Raw genomic sequence first — 17,899 nt, 5'->3', positions numbered from 1 at the left:
ATGATGCTGGGATTTTGCAGATCCCCATCTGTATTATAACCTCTCATAAATTTCAGTTACATCTTCCTCTACTATAGAACTTATCCATTATAGGTGTAAATACATGAGGTTGCAAAGGTTCTCTTAATGAAAGTTTTGCCAGATGATCTGCTGCTATGTTTTCCTCTCTGTAAACATGAATTAAATTTACTTCATGAAGCCTTAGTAAGAGACTTTTAATTGTAGTTATAAGGTTCTAGCATGTCCATGGAGGTTGCTCTATTTCCTTTAGAATCTGTATTGCTCTCAAAGAATTTGAAGCTACTACCACCTTTGTGTAATCCTGAGCAATACACAAGCTAATCCCAATCGCAATAGTTTTCAATTCTTGAAACAAAATGGGCTGGACATTTCCTCCTCCAGTGAAAGCAAACACGACATGTCCATGCTCATCTCGAGCCATTCCACCATAGCCAACATGCTCTAGATTCATTGAACCATCACAGTTAAGTTTGACATAACCAAAAGGTGGAAAAAGTCATCTAACCTGTTGGATTGTAGTCTTCTTATACTTAAAATTCAGACCTATCCTGTCAGCCAGAACTCTCAGTTTGACAGAATCTTGTATCTCCTCCACTTGTACTTCCAAGTATTGCTTCATATCTCTGAGCAACATTGAACTGATGACTATTGGACTCAAGGACACTCCATTAAATTTTACATTATTACGTTCAATCCATAAGTACCCAATAGTAGCACAAATATATAACTTGATTACTTCTGCCCATGGTGTTTTGCCTCGAACCATATTGATGAGATTGCACCACTCCTTGTTTGAATGTTCCACTTGCCGCCCCAATCCAATAGCAGCTTTTACCTTTGACCAGACCTCTTTTGTATTGTTGCAGTTAAAGAATAAGTGTTTAGAGTTCTCACTGTTGTTGTCACATAAACAACATAAAGAAGCCTGCAAAACTTTCTTATACACTAATCTATCTTGTGTTGGCAAACTTCCCAAGAAAAGTTGTCAGGCATTGAATGAGTATTTGGGCATCACCAATCTTCCCCAAACAAGATTAGACCAGATCCTTTTAGTTCTTTTCCTTCTTAAAGAATTGTAGGTAGATTTGATAGAGAAATCACCTAAAGGGGTATCTGTCCACACCACTTTATCCTTAGCAAGTTCAGAAAAGATGTCTACCTTTAGAATGCTATTTTTGATGTGTCCTTCAGGTAAGTCATGAACCAGAGCGTTCCATTTACCATCCTCAATGAGTTCACTGACCATAGCATTTTCAGGTAGATGAAGGATATGTTTTGCTTCACTGTTACATAGAAGAGGCTTCTTAAGACACCAAATATCATGCCAGAGCAAGGTATCATTACCTTTAGCAATGATATATTTGATATCGAGTTGGGCATATTTTCTTCTTTTGAGGATAGATTGCCATGACCATGAGTAGTCTTGTAGGATTTTCATAGTCCAGAAGAACTTTGCCTTTATTTGCTCCCTCTACATCTAGTTAGCCCATATATTATTTTCCTTCCTTGCAAATTTGAAAAGCAATCCACACAGAGCACTTCTGTTCCATATGATAGGGTCTATGATACCCAACCCACCTTCCATCTTACTGTACAACACATTCTCTCTAGAAGTTTGATGCATTTTAGGTTCCATAAGTGGCCCACTCCATAGGAATTTGATACAGAGTTTTGAAACCTTGAGGAGCACACCTTTAGGGAGGAGATTATTTGCTCCCTCCACATCTAGTTAGCCCATATATTATTTTCCTTCCTTGCAATTTTGAAAAGTGATCCACACAGAGCACTTCTGTTCCATATGATAGGGTCTATGATACCCAACCCACCTTCCATCTTACTGTACAACACATTCTCTCTAGAAGTTTGATGCATTTTAGGTTCCATAAGTGGTCCACTCCGTAGGAATTTGATACAGAGTTTTGAAACCTTGAGGAGCACACCTTTAGGGAGGAGAAAGGTTGGAGCCTAGTAAGAGTGAAAAGACATGAGAATCGATTGAATGAGTTGGAGCCTTCCCGCATGACTCAGATTCGTACACTTCCAATTGGTAATCCTGCATGAGACCTTCTCGATAAGAGGAAGGCAATCACTGATACTTAGTCTAGTAGCCACCAAAGGAAGTCCTAAATATTTGACAGGTGGTTTAATAACTTGGACTCCCATCAAAGCAGAACACTCGTCAGCTGCACCTGCTGTCATGCTATTGAGGATCATAGCAGATTTGTTTGAGTTGATATACAGACCAGTTGCTTCAGAAAAAGTACTCAGAAGAGCTTTGATTGCAAGAATAGATCCTTCATGACCTTTGACAAAAAGAAGGATATCATCTGCAAAACATAGATGTGTGATCCTAGAATGTTTACATTTAGAATGATACATAATCTCCTTACTCAGGTATGCTTGTGATATTAGAGAGTTGAAAATTTCCATGATGATGACAAAAATGTATGGAGAAAGAGGGTCTCTCTGTCTCAATCCTCTCTTTCCTGCAAAATACCCTTGTGGAGCACCATTAATGATCACAGAGTAGAATGGAGAAGAATAGCAGCACGTTATCCATCTTTTGATCCTTGGAGGAAACTTGAGAATGTCTAGCATGTAGGAGATGGCAGACCAAGAGACAGAATCATAAGCCTTCTGAATATCAACTTTAAGAGTACACCTTGCGGTATTACATGTTTCCCCGTATAACTTTTTAAAAGTTCATGAGATAGAAGTATATTTTCTTGGATAGAACGACCAGGTATAAAAGCAGATTGGCAAGGAGCAATAATACTATCCATGAGAGGTTGCAGCCTGTTTATCAATTTTGCTACACACTTGTAGATAACATTAGTACACGCAATAGATCTGAAATCAGAAACTTTCTTAGGAATCAGAATCTTGGGAATCAGTACAATAAAAGTAGAGTTAATACTTTGTAGAATATAATGATGCTCAAACATGTATTGTACGGACTTCACAAAATCTTCTCTCACAGTGTTCCAGCATTTCTTAAAGAAGAAAGCATTAAAGCCATCATGGCCAGGTGCTTTATTGTTCTCTATGGAAAAAAGAGTGGATTTGATCTCATCAAACGAGGGAGGACAATCTAACTCATCATATATATAAGAAGAAATAGTACCTGAGAGAGTTAGCTCATTATAGAAAGATGCCTCAGAAGATATTGGAGATTCCATGCCCAACATCCTTTGATAGAAGGATAGAAACTCTGAAGAAATAAGTTCAGGATCCTTCAGAAGAATGCCATTACTATTTTCAATAGACTAGATCAGGTTTCTGTCTTTTTTCTCCTTTATAGTGTTGAAGAAGTATGAGTTGCACTTGTCATTAAACATGAGCCAATCACAATCTCCTTTTTGCCTTATGTCTGCTTGTTCCATCATTACTAGAGTGACATAAGAGGCTCTAGCATCTTTTTCTTTCCTATAGAGAGTAGGATCAAAAGGTGCTTGATAAAGAGCATTTTGAACAATATACCACTCTTCCTTTGCAGCAGCAACTCTATCAGAAAAGTTTGAGAACTTGTCTCTAGACCATCCCCTGATTGTTTTTTTGAGGAATCTCAATTTAGCATTTAGAATATAGATGAGATTTCCTGCCAAGTTGATAGACCAAGACTGAGCCAGAACATCTTTGAACTTAGGATGCATGAACCAGATGTTACAAAACCTAAAAGGCATGTGAACTTTTCTTGCATTGTGCCAAATGATAGAAATAGGTGAATGATCCGAGATACCAGAAGGAAAGAAAACAACTTCAGACAAGAAAGAATTAGTCCAAGCAACATTGACAAGAGCTCTATCAATCTTGGACATTTTCCTTTTCAACCTTTCAGCATTATTAGACCAAGTAAAAAGATTACTAGAAAACTTGAGATCAGTAAGTCCAGAGAAGATAATGCAGTCCAGAAAGCCCTTAGTCTCCCAAAGGTGAACAGCCGCGCAACCAACTCTTTCATGTGAAAAGAGCACGTTATTAAAATCACTAGTGACACACCAAGGTTCAGAGAAACAGGGAGATAAGCTCTTAAGGAAAGCCCATAGATCTCTCTCTGATAAATCATTACTGGCATATCTAACTGTGAGAAAAAACTTCTTTCCTTGAGCATAATTAGTAATTAAGGCATGAACTGCTTGACTGTTTTCTTGAATCTTTTCAACATGAATATAATCATGATCCTAACAAATCCAAACTCTACCATTAGGATCACTATTATAGTTGTGACAAGAAGACCACTTATTGCATGCTAAGTTTTTTATAACTTCAAAATTTTGCATTTTCACTTTTGTTTCTAAAAGACCAAATAAACAAAAATTATTTTCAATCCGAAACTTAGCTATTTCTTTATCTTTAAAAGGATCATTTATACCTCTACGTTCCAAAAGCCCATAGGTTTGTTCATCATGATGAAACTTTTTTGTTCTTGCTCCTAGCATACCTTTTAGGACAGTGTTGATCCTTCTTCTCAAGCTCAGAGCTTAAAACTACAGATTCCTTTGCTTTATTCTTCTGCTTCCTTTGTTGTCTTGTGGAGATAGGACTAATCACTTGAATAGGAGATAAACTAAGAGTTTTTTCTGATTCCCTAGCTTCATAGGTATGATCAGAAAAATAGTCCTTTTCACTAGCTGTTGCATCATTGCCATAGCAAGAATCATGATGCTTTTTAGCATTTAAGACTTATACTGTAAAGAAAGTTCAAACTGATGCTTCGGTAGCTCTTCATCATCTAGTGCTAAGGATACAGTCTAGATTCTCTACAAGTAATGGCGTTGAATTTATTTTTCCATTGGACTGGATGATACAAAATAAGCAGATTGGAGTAGCCAAAGCAATGGAATTGAAGCAGGTTGTTTGGAACAGTATGAAATGTCAAAACTTTCGTTCTTTGGAAACTTGTCTGCCTGAAAGTCACAGCCCAGTGTTTTCGATAGATGCTTTATTTCCGTATATCAAAAGCCTGTTTTGCAATGAGTTTATAATGAAGTCTCCACTAAAAGCTTTTAGTTTCATGGTTTGGGACACAGGGGGAGTTCTTATCAGTGTTGAATCTGTCCAAATTGCTAACATATGCCATCCTATGTTGACCCCCCAACAGCGTAAGAATGTATTGATTCCTGGTGATCTTGTTTTTGGTGATATGAAGTTATTCCAAGATTCTTACGTGGATCCATTCCTTTCTAATCTAGTGGTGCCTTTTTCTCCATGGAAGTATAAAAGAAATCAGTGCATATTTTTATGGATGGCAGTCTCAATTTTCTTTCTAATGGAATATTTTGGATGACGTGAACGTGAAATCGTGGTGTATGATTATTTTTGTGAGTCGATACAAAGCCAAAATTCGAGGCTGAATTTTCTACAACCCGGGGAGGGTGCTTAATTCGATTATGAAGAACTTTTGCGGGTTTGAAGATTTTCAAGACAACAAATTCGAGGACGAATTTCTTTCAAGTGGGGGAGTATGATGCATGAGCATGGAATAAATAATTAATTAGTAGTTTATATTTTATTTGGTTTTCTAATTGAATTAGGACTAAGAATAAGATGGTTTCCAATTAGGTTTAGTAGTTGTTTTCTTATATAAAGATATCTAGGCCTTCATTGTTAGAGGGTTATTGTTGATTACTAATTCTTTGTGAATTGTTCTTCATGTTTGAAGGTTTAAACCCTAGATTTAGGTGTTTGATTTATTAAATCTTATTGATGTTCATCCATTGTTGAGGCTTCCGCCAACAAGATACATCAAGTTCCCTACTGAAGTTGTAACACATAATCCTTAATGTTGGAACGTTTTTCCTATGATCTTGTTCATGACACCTATTGGGTTCAAGTTTAGAGTTTTACTCCCACTGTTACAAACTCTGAATTTGCCTCTCCCTTCTGACAGTAATACTTTAATTCAAGTTGAGTTATGCTAGAAACAAATGGTGTATATACATTTCCTGTTTGGATATGTACCAGTTAAAAATCATATTGCACTTTGAATTACTATGTATCATGCTTCCATTTTCTGTACCAGGCTTAACAACTGCTTAAGCGATAGTAATTAAGGGCAATTCAGTTATAAAAACAGACGTTAACTTGGTTCGGTTGGTATGTATGCTACTCATGAGGGTTGAACCTATGACCTCCCATATGAGTAGTAAACATACCGACCAAAGAAGCTAACACCTGGATGAAGACTTACTTGAATATTTTGAGTTTTGTAGTTGTCCTTAGAAAGGAACTTCAACTTTTACTCGAATATTAATTTGTATGTAGTGGTCATTAGCACAACTTCCTTAGAATATATTTCTTACTGACGGCTGGGCTGGAGTGTAGCAACTTCCTTCATGTCTGTGTCTTGCAAATACTATGTATTTGTTCACGAATAGATAATTGGATAACAACCAGCAAGTTGAGCATGACCTCAATACTTTATATTTGAGGAAAGGGGTGTAGGAAATTCGTGTGGTATAGCCCCTCAGATTTGAATGAATGAACTTGGTATAAGAACAGAGAGATGAACTGGGAGTGTCAGACTGACGGTAGGATTTACTGTTTTAAAATTAGATTCCACTCTGCAGCCATTACCATCTAACTGGTAGGGATATCAAGGAAAGGAAAACCAAGGAATTGTCCACTATGAAAAAGTTAATGGGAGGAAATAAACTTTTAGAATTTGCATCATATTTGGTTATTGGATTTAAGGATTGTGATTCTCAACAGATTGGGTTTGGATTGACCACATTCCAGTTCTCCATCTGATCCAATCCAATAATGCCATTTTGTTTACAGCTATAATTATGGTTAGAAACTTAGAAATTAATTGTGTTCAGATCAAATTGGACAACGGGATATGTTATCAGCTTGCATTCATGCCCAGAACTAGTATAAATCTGGGAAAGAATTAAAGAAACTGTGGAGAAAAATTAAAATAAAGTGTTCCGAATGCACTTATGAGGTCGGTCAGGGCCCCAGTGGTTGTGAGGTGTTTTCATTTGCTTTGACACCCAATTGCTTAGGGTGTAAGTCGTAGATATTGGTGGGTGATGTGTGCCCATCAACGCAGCAAAAGAGCCTTTATTCTCTATTTTGATGTCACTCCACACATCCAAAGCCACTATCGGGATGACCTGTGTCAAATATGTCGTGTTGGGACTTTTGACCACGCTATCAATCAATTTTCTGTTTTTTTTTTTATAATTGAGGTTCGATCCAAGTATTTTCTAGTAACGTAATGGATAATGTCTTACTTGAGGCCAAGGCGTCATTAAAAGAATCAAACTGTAATAGACGGGTGTGAACCAAACATCTTATTCAACTACCATCGACACCCCCATAGGTGAATTGCCATCATTATAAATTTTTTGATGGAATAAGATGGATAAAATTAGATTCATCGAGGCAGATAGCATGTCTAGCGAGTCGAGTTGTAGGGATGCTCAAATTCAACTCGTGTATCTCTCGAGTATAGCTCAAGTTCTAAGTTCTAGGTGAGTTTTATTTTGTGCCGAGTATTTGAGTAGCTCATCGAGCCTGGATTCGGATTGTTATGAACTATAAGCTCAAAATTGTCCACAGAATTCAGAGATTGCTTTGACTTGTTTTGTGTATAAATTTGAATTTCGAGTGAGTTCAAATAGACGTCGTAGAATACTGACTATATACCAAAATAACTTGCAAAGTGATTCTAACGAAGTATGAAAGTGAGACTACAATCCACCCAAAATCACAATTAACAAATATTATTGTACACAATACAACCAGTATACCGATAAGCTGTCACAATCTAACACACTATTATACCAATTATCCAAAGTGTTAACATAACTTTTAAAGTACGTGTACGAGTAGCTTGCGAGAAAATGTGCTCAAACTTAGACTCATATTAAAAGAGTGAGTTCAAGCCAAGTTCAAAACGAGCCGAGCATGAGTTGCTCGCAAGCAGTAAGCTATTTGGCTTAATGACCAACTCTACATGTTCATTAGAGCATTCCCAATGCAGGTGGAATTGAAGGGAATGAAAATTTTCACTTCCATTTCATTCAAATTTAGTGCCCAATGCAGAGGTGAAAACGAGGGTGACTATTTTCCCAAGTCATTACTAGGGTGAAACTTTCAACCGAGATAGTGGCTGACTTGTGAACTTTGGACGAGATGTTGGATTCCGTCTCGTGTGTTTTTTTAAAAAAAAGTGGGTTTTTTTTTCGGACGGAATGTTTCATTCCGTTTCGCATGATTTTTCGATTTTTTTTCAGTTTTTAAAAAAAAAAAAATTTAAGACGGGATGTTTCATTTCGTCCGGAGCGTTTTTTCGATTTTTACGTCCAGATGGAATCTAACATCCCGTACGAGATTAATATTCACCTTTGTATTGGGCAGTTTTACCTTATTTTTTACCAAAACGGTGGAAAAAAAAAGAAAATACTGCCTACATAGAGGTGATAAGAGGGGGAAATATTGACTTGCATTGAGAATGCTATTAAGATGTATTTGTTGGTAAAAAAATGTTATGAAAGTATTTGGAAGAAGCAAATATTTATACTTTTTTGGTATTTCTTTTTGTGAATTACTAAAAATGTGAAGGGTGTCGCTAGTCAATTCAATTGGTCTCAAGTGTGTTTCATAAAAAAATAAAAACAAACGAATTGTTTACTTTGTGACCAGTCAAAAGTAAGGCTGAAACTTGCAAGGACCCAAGACAATTATGTAGAAAGTACAGAAGTGCTACGGAGTAATTATCAGGCAAGAAAAAAATTGAAAAAAATTAGTGTTGTAGACTTGTAGAATAAGTGGGACCTAGAAATTTTTCTTTCGTGAAGTTAACAATCTCCAATTTTATAACAATCTCCGATTTTATTTTATTTTTCATTAATTAATAGACGTGAAACTACCATTTTACTCTTGTAAAAAGACAAAATAAAAAAAATAAAACAAAAAATAACATGAATTGTAATATTTGTGTTTGGCAAGAGGTAAAATTGGAAAAAAAAAATTAATAGCGTGATGAATTTACTGTTGAAGCCCTCATTTTCTTGATAGGAGTTAGATATTCTTTCTCGGATTCTTTCACAAAAAATAAAATGTGCAATGTTGAAATTCAATGAAATCTGGTGTGAAAAAAGTTAAGTAACCACGTGGTATAGTGTTTAACTTTTCCATAGAAAAATAAAAAGTTCCTGTTTGACTTGTGGGTGAACATTTCCCCCCGATATAAGACTTCAAGATCACCTTTAAAGTATTTTGCTTCGGGGCCCAATTCCGAGGTAAGTTTTTCTGGGTATTTATTTATGGTAATAAACATTGAGTTCTTTCATGTCGATGACACGATGACTCCCACACAACTAAGCAACCTCCCCCTCCTTCCACGAAAGAGCTGAGCCACTACCAAGAAGCATCAGAACATTAAAAATGGTAGTCAGATCAAACAGCATATGTTTTGCCGCCTTTAGAGCACAGTTCACATCCAATACATGGAATATAACCGCTTTCCCTATCCTATATGCTATATATATATGATGTACAAGTTCTCCAATACATAAACAAGTATTCATAAAACTATTTCCTTCTCTTAACTCATCTATAGCATCTATAACCACAATTATTGTTCCTTCTCTTAAGTGATCAATCGTTCCTAATAAGGTGCGTGTATTAGTGTATATAGCATCTTCATCTGGGGTATCTCATATATACGTATTCAATTGTTCTTCTTCATAAAACCACAAGTCACAAGTAAGTTTACTGTTACATTGTCTTCTTCTTTAAGAGTTTTCTTTTAAACAGCAATGACAACCAAACCCAATCACCATGCACAAAACTATTACCTTGGTGATTCATATTTTCTTGATGTTACCAGTACCCTTAGTAAGTCTACTAAGAAATGGCGTATCGCTTTGGCTGCCATATATTCTTCCAGAGTTTTTCTTTCCTTAGCCAAAGAAATTGTTGCTAGGAGGAAAAACCCGTTCTTAACCACAATCTTACGTACTCCATCTTACACTGCGCTTAACATTCATCTTGATGATGATAATAATAGCAAAGATCGTAGTGAGGATAGATTAAGCTTGTCGGATGATGAGTTTAGAAGTTTAACTGAAATTGTCAAGGAGAAAGATTTGGGACGTTTGAATCAGTTGGGAGGTGTTAAAGCTGTTGTTAAGACACTTAAAACAGATTCAGAGAATGGAATTCATGGCGAAGCTGAAGAAATTAGTCGCCGGCAAACTGTTTTTGGTTCTAATACATATGAAAAGCCTCCTGCAAAAGGATTCTTTTATTTTGTGTGGGAAGCATTTCAGGATATGACTATTGTCATTCTTTTGGTTTGTGCCACACTATCTCTTGGATTTGGCATTAAGGAGAATGGGGCTAATGGATGGTATGACGGTGGGAGTATTTTCGTCGCTGTATTTTTAGTCATTGTTGTTTCTGCAGTCAGTAACTTCAGGCAATCTAGACAATTCGAGAAGTTATCGAGCGTAAGCAATAACATCCAGGTCGATGTTGTGAGAGATGGACGACGACAAAAGATTTCCATCTTTGACATTGTTGTGGGAGATATTGTGTATCTTAACATTGGCAATCAGATTCCTGCAGACGGTCTGTTTTCAGATGGACAATCACTACAAGTGGACGAGTCAAGCATGACAGGAGAGAGCGAGCATGTTGAAGTTGATGGCACCAAGAATCCTTTCCTGTTTTCTGGTGCCAAGGTAGTGGATGGCTATGCTCACATGCTTGTATCATCTGTTGGGAGGAATACAGCATGGGGTGAGATGATGAGTACGATTAGTCGTGACAACAACGAGCGTACTCCATTACAAGCCCGACTTGACAAACTGACCTCATCTATAGGAAAGATTGGTTTGTCAGTGGCAATTCTTGTTCTCATAGTATTGCTTGTGCGCTACTTCACAGGCAATACTGAAGATGAAAATGGAAACAGGGAATATAACGGTAGCAAGACTAAATTTGATGATGTGATGAATGCAGTCATCCGAATTGTTTCTGCTGCTGTTACCATTGTTGTTGTCGCAATTCCAGAAGGTCTACCATTGGCTGTCACACTTACTCTTGCTTACTCCATGAAGAGAATGATGGCTGATCAGGCTATGGTTAGAAAACTCTCTGCCTGTGAAACAATGGGTTCTGCCACTACTATCTGTACTGACAAAACTGGTACTCTCACACTCAACCAAATGAAAGTGACAAAATTCTGGCTTGGCCAAGAAGCAATTAAAGATAGTGTTGCGTCCACAATCGCTACAACAATTCTTGGATTGCTTCATCAAGGAGTTGGTCTTAATACAACAGGTGGTGTTTACAGACCAAATGCAGGGGCAGTACCTGAATTCTCTGGTAGCCCCACTGAGAAAGCTATTCTCTCTTGGGCTGTGCTCGAATTGGGAATGAACACTGAAGAGTTGAAGCGCAATTGCTCAATTCTGCGAGTCGAAGCCTTCAACTCAGAGAAGAAAAGGAGTGGCGTCTTGTCGAGAAACAATGACGACAAAACCATCCATGTGCACTGGAAGGGAGCTGCTGAGATGATATTAGCCATGTGTTCAAATTACTATGAAAGCAGTGGAAGAGTGAAGGTTATGGATGAAGGTGAAAGAATAGCATTCCAAAAAATAATTCAAGGTATGGCAGCCAATAGCCTCCGCTGCATTGGTTTCGCCCATAAAAATATAGCCAAGGACGTGTTAGAATATGATGAAGAGGGTAAGGTACGCCAACCACTAAATGATGATGGACTCACCTTCTTAGGATTAGTTGGCATTAAAGACCCATGTCGACCAGGGGTTAAAAAAGCCGTGCAAGCTTGCAAAGATGCTGGAGTGACAATCAAAATGATAACTGGAGATAATGTTTTCACTGCAAGAGCTATAGCCATCGAGTGCGGGATACTTGAGTCTGATGAGGAATCAAACAGTGGAGTAGTGGAAGGAGTTGAATTCAGAAATTACACACAAGAGGAGAGGATGGAGAGAGTGGATAGTATATGTGTCATGGCAAGGTCCTCTCCTTTTGACAAACTTTTGATGGTGCAATGTCTGAAACAGAAAGGCCATGTTGTTGCTGTCACAGGAGACGGTACAAATGATGCACCTGCACTTAAAGAGGCCGATATTGGTCTTTCTATGGGAATACAAGGCACTGAAGTGGCAAAAGAGAGTTCAGATATCATTATCATGGACGATAACTTTGCTTCTGTGGCCACGGTCTTACAATGGGGGAGGTGTGTTTATAACAACATTCAGAAATTCATCCAGTTTCAGCTCACCGTGAATGTTGCAGCGCTTGTAATTAACTTCATTGCTGCAGTTTCTGCTGGTGATGTTCCACTAACAGCTGTGCAGTTATTGTGGGTGAACCTGATCATGGACACATTGGGAGCTCTAGCTTTAGCCACTGAGAGGCCAACCCAGGAACTCATGGAGAAGCCACCAGTTGGTCGGACAGCGCCGCTTATAACCAATGTGATGTGGAGGAACCTCTTATCTCAGTCTCTCTATCAAATAGCAGTACTCTTGATCCTACAATTTAAAGGTGAGTCTATCTTCAGTGTGAACAGCAAGGTTAAGGACACTTTGATCTTCAATACTTTTGTTCTGTGCCAAGTGTTTAATGAATTTAATGCAAGGAGTCTTGAGAAGAAGAATGTGTTCAAGGGAATACATAAAAACAAGCTCTTTCTTGGAATTATAGCGATCACACTCATTCTTCAGGTCATCATGGTGGAATTTCTCAAGAAGTTTGCAAATACAGAGAGGTTGAACTGGGCTCAATGGGGTACATGTATCGGAATCGCATCAGTATCTTGGCCTATTGGTTGGGTTGTCAAGTGCATTCCAGTTCCTAAAACACCGATTTTTGATATTCTAAGACAACGTCTCAAGAGACAACAAAAACATGTTCAGACTTAGATCGTGGTTTGTAGATAGTAGATTGGACGACATAATCTTCTATTACACCTCCCAGTATGAACTCATAGATTCTTTTATACTATTATTATAGCAATTTCGGTATATATTCAATGAAGATTTCTTTGTCAATGTGATTTGACGACCATTATCATGAAGAGTTTTTAGGTGGTGTATAGAATATAGAGACTAAAGTTTATCCACAACAGCAGAATTAGCACCTGACAAATGGTAGAAATAACAAGAAATTGGTCCCAAGGCCCATTTTCGAGTGAAAATAACTTTCACAGCTAGCGTATTTTTTTAATCACTCTCAACTCAACGATAATTTTTGGGGGAAAATAATTTTAAAAACCAATTTTCGAGTAAAAATAATCCGTAAGGACAAATAGCTCGGATTTGAAATAAATATTTTTCGATTTTACTCTTTCTGTCATTTTACTATAAACAATGAGTGTTCATACTTTATGTTGATAGGTGAACAATGATTGTTCATACCCAAATAGGTGAATGTACTTCATACAATATATTAATGTATGAACAATGATTGTTCATAGCTCATGTTGAGGTATAAACAATGATTGTTCATAGCTCATGTTGAGGTATAAACAATGATTGTTTATACTCCAATAGGTGTTCTTACTATCATACATTATGTTGAGGTATGAATAATGATTGTCTATACTTTAATATGTGTTCTTACTAATTATACATTATGTTGAGGTATGAACATTAATTGTTCATACTCCAAATAGATATAAACAATGATTGTTCATAACTCATGTTGAGGTATGAACAGTGATTGTTCTGTCACACTCCAAATTTTCAGAATATTAAAATAGGGAATTATTCAAGATATAATTATCTCAATCGTCAGTTCGTCACCCTATTCCATCTTCTGAAAACCCAGGACGAAACAAAACCCTAATAACCCATTACCAAACGCGATATAGAAAAATAAATCAAATTAAATCCGAAATAACAACTCTTCAATCACGAATTCAAGAATTACTAACCAATTCTATTACATCTGTCTCAAAACAAAACTGTCCACTCCATAAAACTTAAACTAGAAAGACTCTAAGAGCAAATCCAAATCAAACGTCGTCATCTACTTCATTCTACCATCTATGTTTCCAAGAACACACTCACGTTACAAAAGAAAGCAAACATGGGTCAGCAAATTGAATTTGCTGGTATGAGTAAGACTAAAAATATAAAAACAATATGTTCAATATTTCAAATAAAAGAATATACTATTACAATCAGTTCAACTTGGAAGACAAGTTAGTTCCGTTTTTTCATAACGACATGTAGTTTCTTCCCAAGTAAGATTTCACCCCCAATATACAATTATAAGAATCTCATATAACAACTAGTACTCATCCTTCCCACTTTCCAAAATAACTCACAACATAAATATCATTTACATTCTACTTATTAAATGCACATATGATAACCTAATTAAATATGAGTTTGATACACTTTACCTTTAAGCCAACACGTCGTCTTAGGGTAGAATATTTATGTCCCTGCATAAAAGATTAATAGATCTTACGCTCCTGCAAAACAGAGTTAGACATTACAATAAAATGATTTATCTCAGCCAATCAAATTTTTATTCATAATCAAACCTCATTTAAGATATTTAAGTCTAATTGGTATAACCTGGTTCGACTCGCATATTCGGGGAATATCACTTATCATAATACCTATATCAAGGGTAGTCATTCACATGATATCATTACGTTACAAAGTTTCTGCATGCATAACCATAGATCTCAAATTATCACAAGTCATTAATATTTTCGTAATAATATATCAAGTTATAGTCATTTCGCAATCACATAAAAGATCACAAGCATTCACTAATATTATTCACAGTCACACTTCGCATCCATAATATCACATAAATTCACATACTTTTAGTTCATTCAATTCTACAATGTATCTTGTTTATTAGTCACTTATTTACTGACCTCACCTTCAGTTCCTATTCCACAATTTGCACTTCTCACATTTGCCAAATCACACATGCCCGTGTGCCTCTCTCACATTGAGTACCATTACAAGACATATGTCCCAAGCTGGGATATCGCTTTCAGGAACATATTTATATTTTGCAAACTCGTAACTTGTGAGTCACAGCCATCTCTGGGCTTTTCATGCGTATAATCACAGCCTCTTATGGGCATTCAATATCTCAGGCCATTCATGACACATTCAATGAATATCTTGGGTCATTCCCGCTACATTTAAAGAATACATATCATACACTAACATGTCATTCATGGCACATTCAATGAATACCTTGGGTCATTTCCGCTACATTCCAGGAATACCCATCATATACTAACAGGTCATTCACGGCACATTCAATGAATACCTTCCTATCACATGACATCTCAAGTCATAATATATCATTACCAAATTCTAAGGTGTGGAGAGTTCTAAAAGTGTGGTCGACTTGTTGACAATATTATTCTCAACTCGCTTATCATTGTACTATCATTAATCATGCACAAGAATTGATCACACGTGCAGAAAGTTATTTTCACGCATCAATGCAAATCAATCACGCATTTAAATATCATTGAACGCAACACGAATGATTATCAATCAAATACAATTCAAACAGCCACAATCACGTACACAATTAAATACTAACATTATACATATAGTTATCACAAAAACTAATATATAATATATAATAAAGTGGTTGCATCTGTACATAAGGCTCCCTATGTATCCAATCTTTCAAGATTAGTATCAAGCCTTACGTAGCTCTAAACCAATAAATATCAACATCCTTTGTATATACCTTTAAGAAAAACAACAATTTATAGAATCACATACAATAAGTTTCAAATACTCCCACAATCGTATACATAAAGTTTCATATTCAGAGATACATTATGAACTTTTAAATCCAAAAACTCACAAATGAATATTTCTCTACTTTTGATTCTAAAAAAAACGATCTTATGAACCATGTCGATTCTAAATAAAACTACAATAAAAGTAGGCTACAAACACTATATAAAACACCCAATAAGAGTTTAAGAGACTCTTAGTTAATTACTAGACATATTTCCCAAAATAGGTTCATGCACATAAAGGATAACACGGTAGGTTTTCTAGCCAACTTGTCAATCCTATAGTTTTTCCTACATTCATCCAAATGATACACCATTTTATTATTTGACAACTAGGATATGTACACTTAAATTTCTATGTAGAACTAGAAGTCTCAATCTCAGCCCATCTAGAATAAAACTTAGGTCGAAAATGGTAAAAATTCTAATTTTCAGCAAACTAGATTTCTGATGGACTATCTTCCGAATAGCACAACTCTTTCCACAGGTTCCAAATGCATTGAGGCTTTTTGCGTTGAAAAACTAACACACAGAACTCACTTTCTTGTGTTTTACAAAAATACTCAATCTCATTCTAAATGTGCCAAAACTAGGCTCAAACATAGTGCGCAGAAACTGATTTCTGACGCACTATTTTCTGCCAGTCAAACTTCCAGATGCCATAATTAATTCCACGGGCCTTCGAATGCGATGAGGCCAATTGGAATAGAAAGCAGACTTCCAGATCTTACTCTTTTATGTTTTATAAAAAATCTAACTCTCACCCTAACTATTTTAAAACTGGACTTGAACACAGTGCGCAGAAACTGATTTCTGACACCTGTCAACCAAACTTCCAGACCTTATATCTATCTCCACAGACCTCAGAATGCGTTGAGTCCAATTGGGTTGGAAAGAAGGCTCAGAAAACTCATATTTTTATGTTTTGGCGAGAGTTTGAATATGACCCTAACTATGTGAAAACTCGATTCCAAACCAGGCACAAACCGGATTTCTGCAGTTAGAAAATTTTGACGTGCCAACTTTCGAAGGGTATAATTCCTTCTACATAAACCGAAATGCTATGGGGCTTTTTGAGTTTGAAAGATGGCTAATAACACTTACTTAACGTACTTTAATGAAAACCAATATCAATCTCTAAACACACTGAAATTCATCTCCAAATCAGACAAAATTCATAACTTGAACAAGACCAAATAACACCAATTTTGCAACAACATATACACCCATGTCAGTACTTATACATCCGTTATTAGTATTAGATATATACGATTTGAGACCTTATATGATTTAATAGGAATGTTTATGCTCATCTAGGGTCTATATACAAAAGCAAAGGTAATAGATAAGTTCAAAACTAAAATAAGGTTAAGCTAATGCATTACTAAAGTGTGACGACTTAGCCTTGTACCATCCATCTGAGTAATCAAAACTCATCTAAAATACTAATATGTTGGCATCCCCTGTCATGGTTTATTTCTTATAAACATTCCAGTGCACAAGCAAGATGAACAAATAGTCGACAATATATTTCAAGTACACATAATCATCGCTTTCTAGATGCTAGATATCATCTTGTGTGTCATGTCAAGTAAGACAACTTTGTATTTAACCATTCATGGAACAGATGAATGTATATATCCATGCTTAACAGTCAAACACTTCCGGTTATTGATCACATATATCATTAATTGAAATAGTATTCTAAAAAGTTGTTTCTATAGCATGTATGACAATCAATCATTACCACTTATGTTTTATAATTCAAATTCAATTCAAATAAGTTGTTCTAGTAGTACATTCTATTTTATTTAGAGGTACTTGAAAACAACAAAAAAAAATAGACGTGTACATAGTTCGGTAGACAATACTCACGAAGAATTATATATATAGCAAAAGGATTTTTGGTCATCACTAACTCATTATGGCTTTAATCAAACTAAATCATTTCTTTATATATCAACGATTCCAATCAACCAAATAATCAAATTACTAACTAAAATATATATAAATCAATCAAACAAATTTTTAAAATAAAAAGATTTAGACTACTCACCGATATTAATTAAAAATCGAAAACGTTTGTTTACG

At 36.0% G+C, this 17,899-nt stretch overlaps 2 protein-coding genes across 2 annotated transcripts; one reads left to right on the top strand and one right to left on the bottom strand.

Moving 5' to 3' along the window:
- Positions 1 to 3,287: 3,287 nt before the first annotated feature.
- Positions 3,288 to 5,198, bottom strand: LOC147518399 (uncharacterized). The gene is made up of 3 exons (XM_086593908.1): positions 5,189 to 5,198; positions 4,463 to 4,652; positions 3,288 to 4,008 (listed from the first exon to the last, which is right to left on the bottom strand). Exons 1-3 carry the CDS (start codon positions 5,196 to 5,198, stop codon positions 3,288 to 3,290), a joined length of 921 nt encoding a protein of 306 aa, XP_086450034.1.
- Positions 5,199 to 9,276: 4,078 nt separating this feature from the next.
- On the top strand, positions 9,277 to 13,064 carry LOC147518398 (calcium-transporting ATPase 12, plasma membrane-type-like). Its single transcript, XM_086590254.1, has one exon. The coding sequence runs from the start codon at positions 9,792 to 9,794 to the stop codon at positions 12,933 to 12,935; it is 3,144 nt and encodes a 1,047-aa protein (XP_086446380.1). The 5' UTR covers positions 9,277 to 9,791; the 3' UTR covers positions 12,936 to 13,064.
- The last annotated feature ends 4,835 nt before the right edge of the window (positions 13,065 to 17,899 follow it).

This window comes from Coptis chinensis, chromosome 2, assembly GCF_015680905.1.
Source record: "Coptis chinensis isolate HL-2020 chromosome 2, ASM1568090v1, whole genome shotgun sequence".
NCBI lineage: Eukaryota > Viridiplantae > Streptophyta > Magnoliopsida > Ranunculales > Ranunculaceae > Coptis > Coptis chinensis.
The sequence above is the reverse complement of the archived record's forward strand: the minus strand, read 5'-3'. Positions and strand labels throughout refer to the sequence as shown.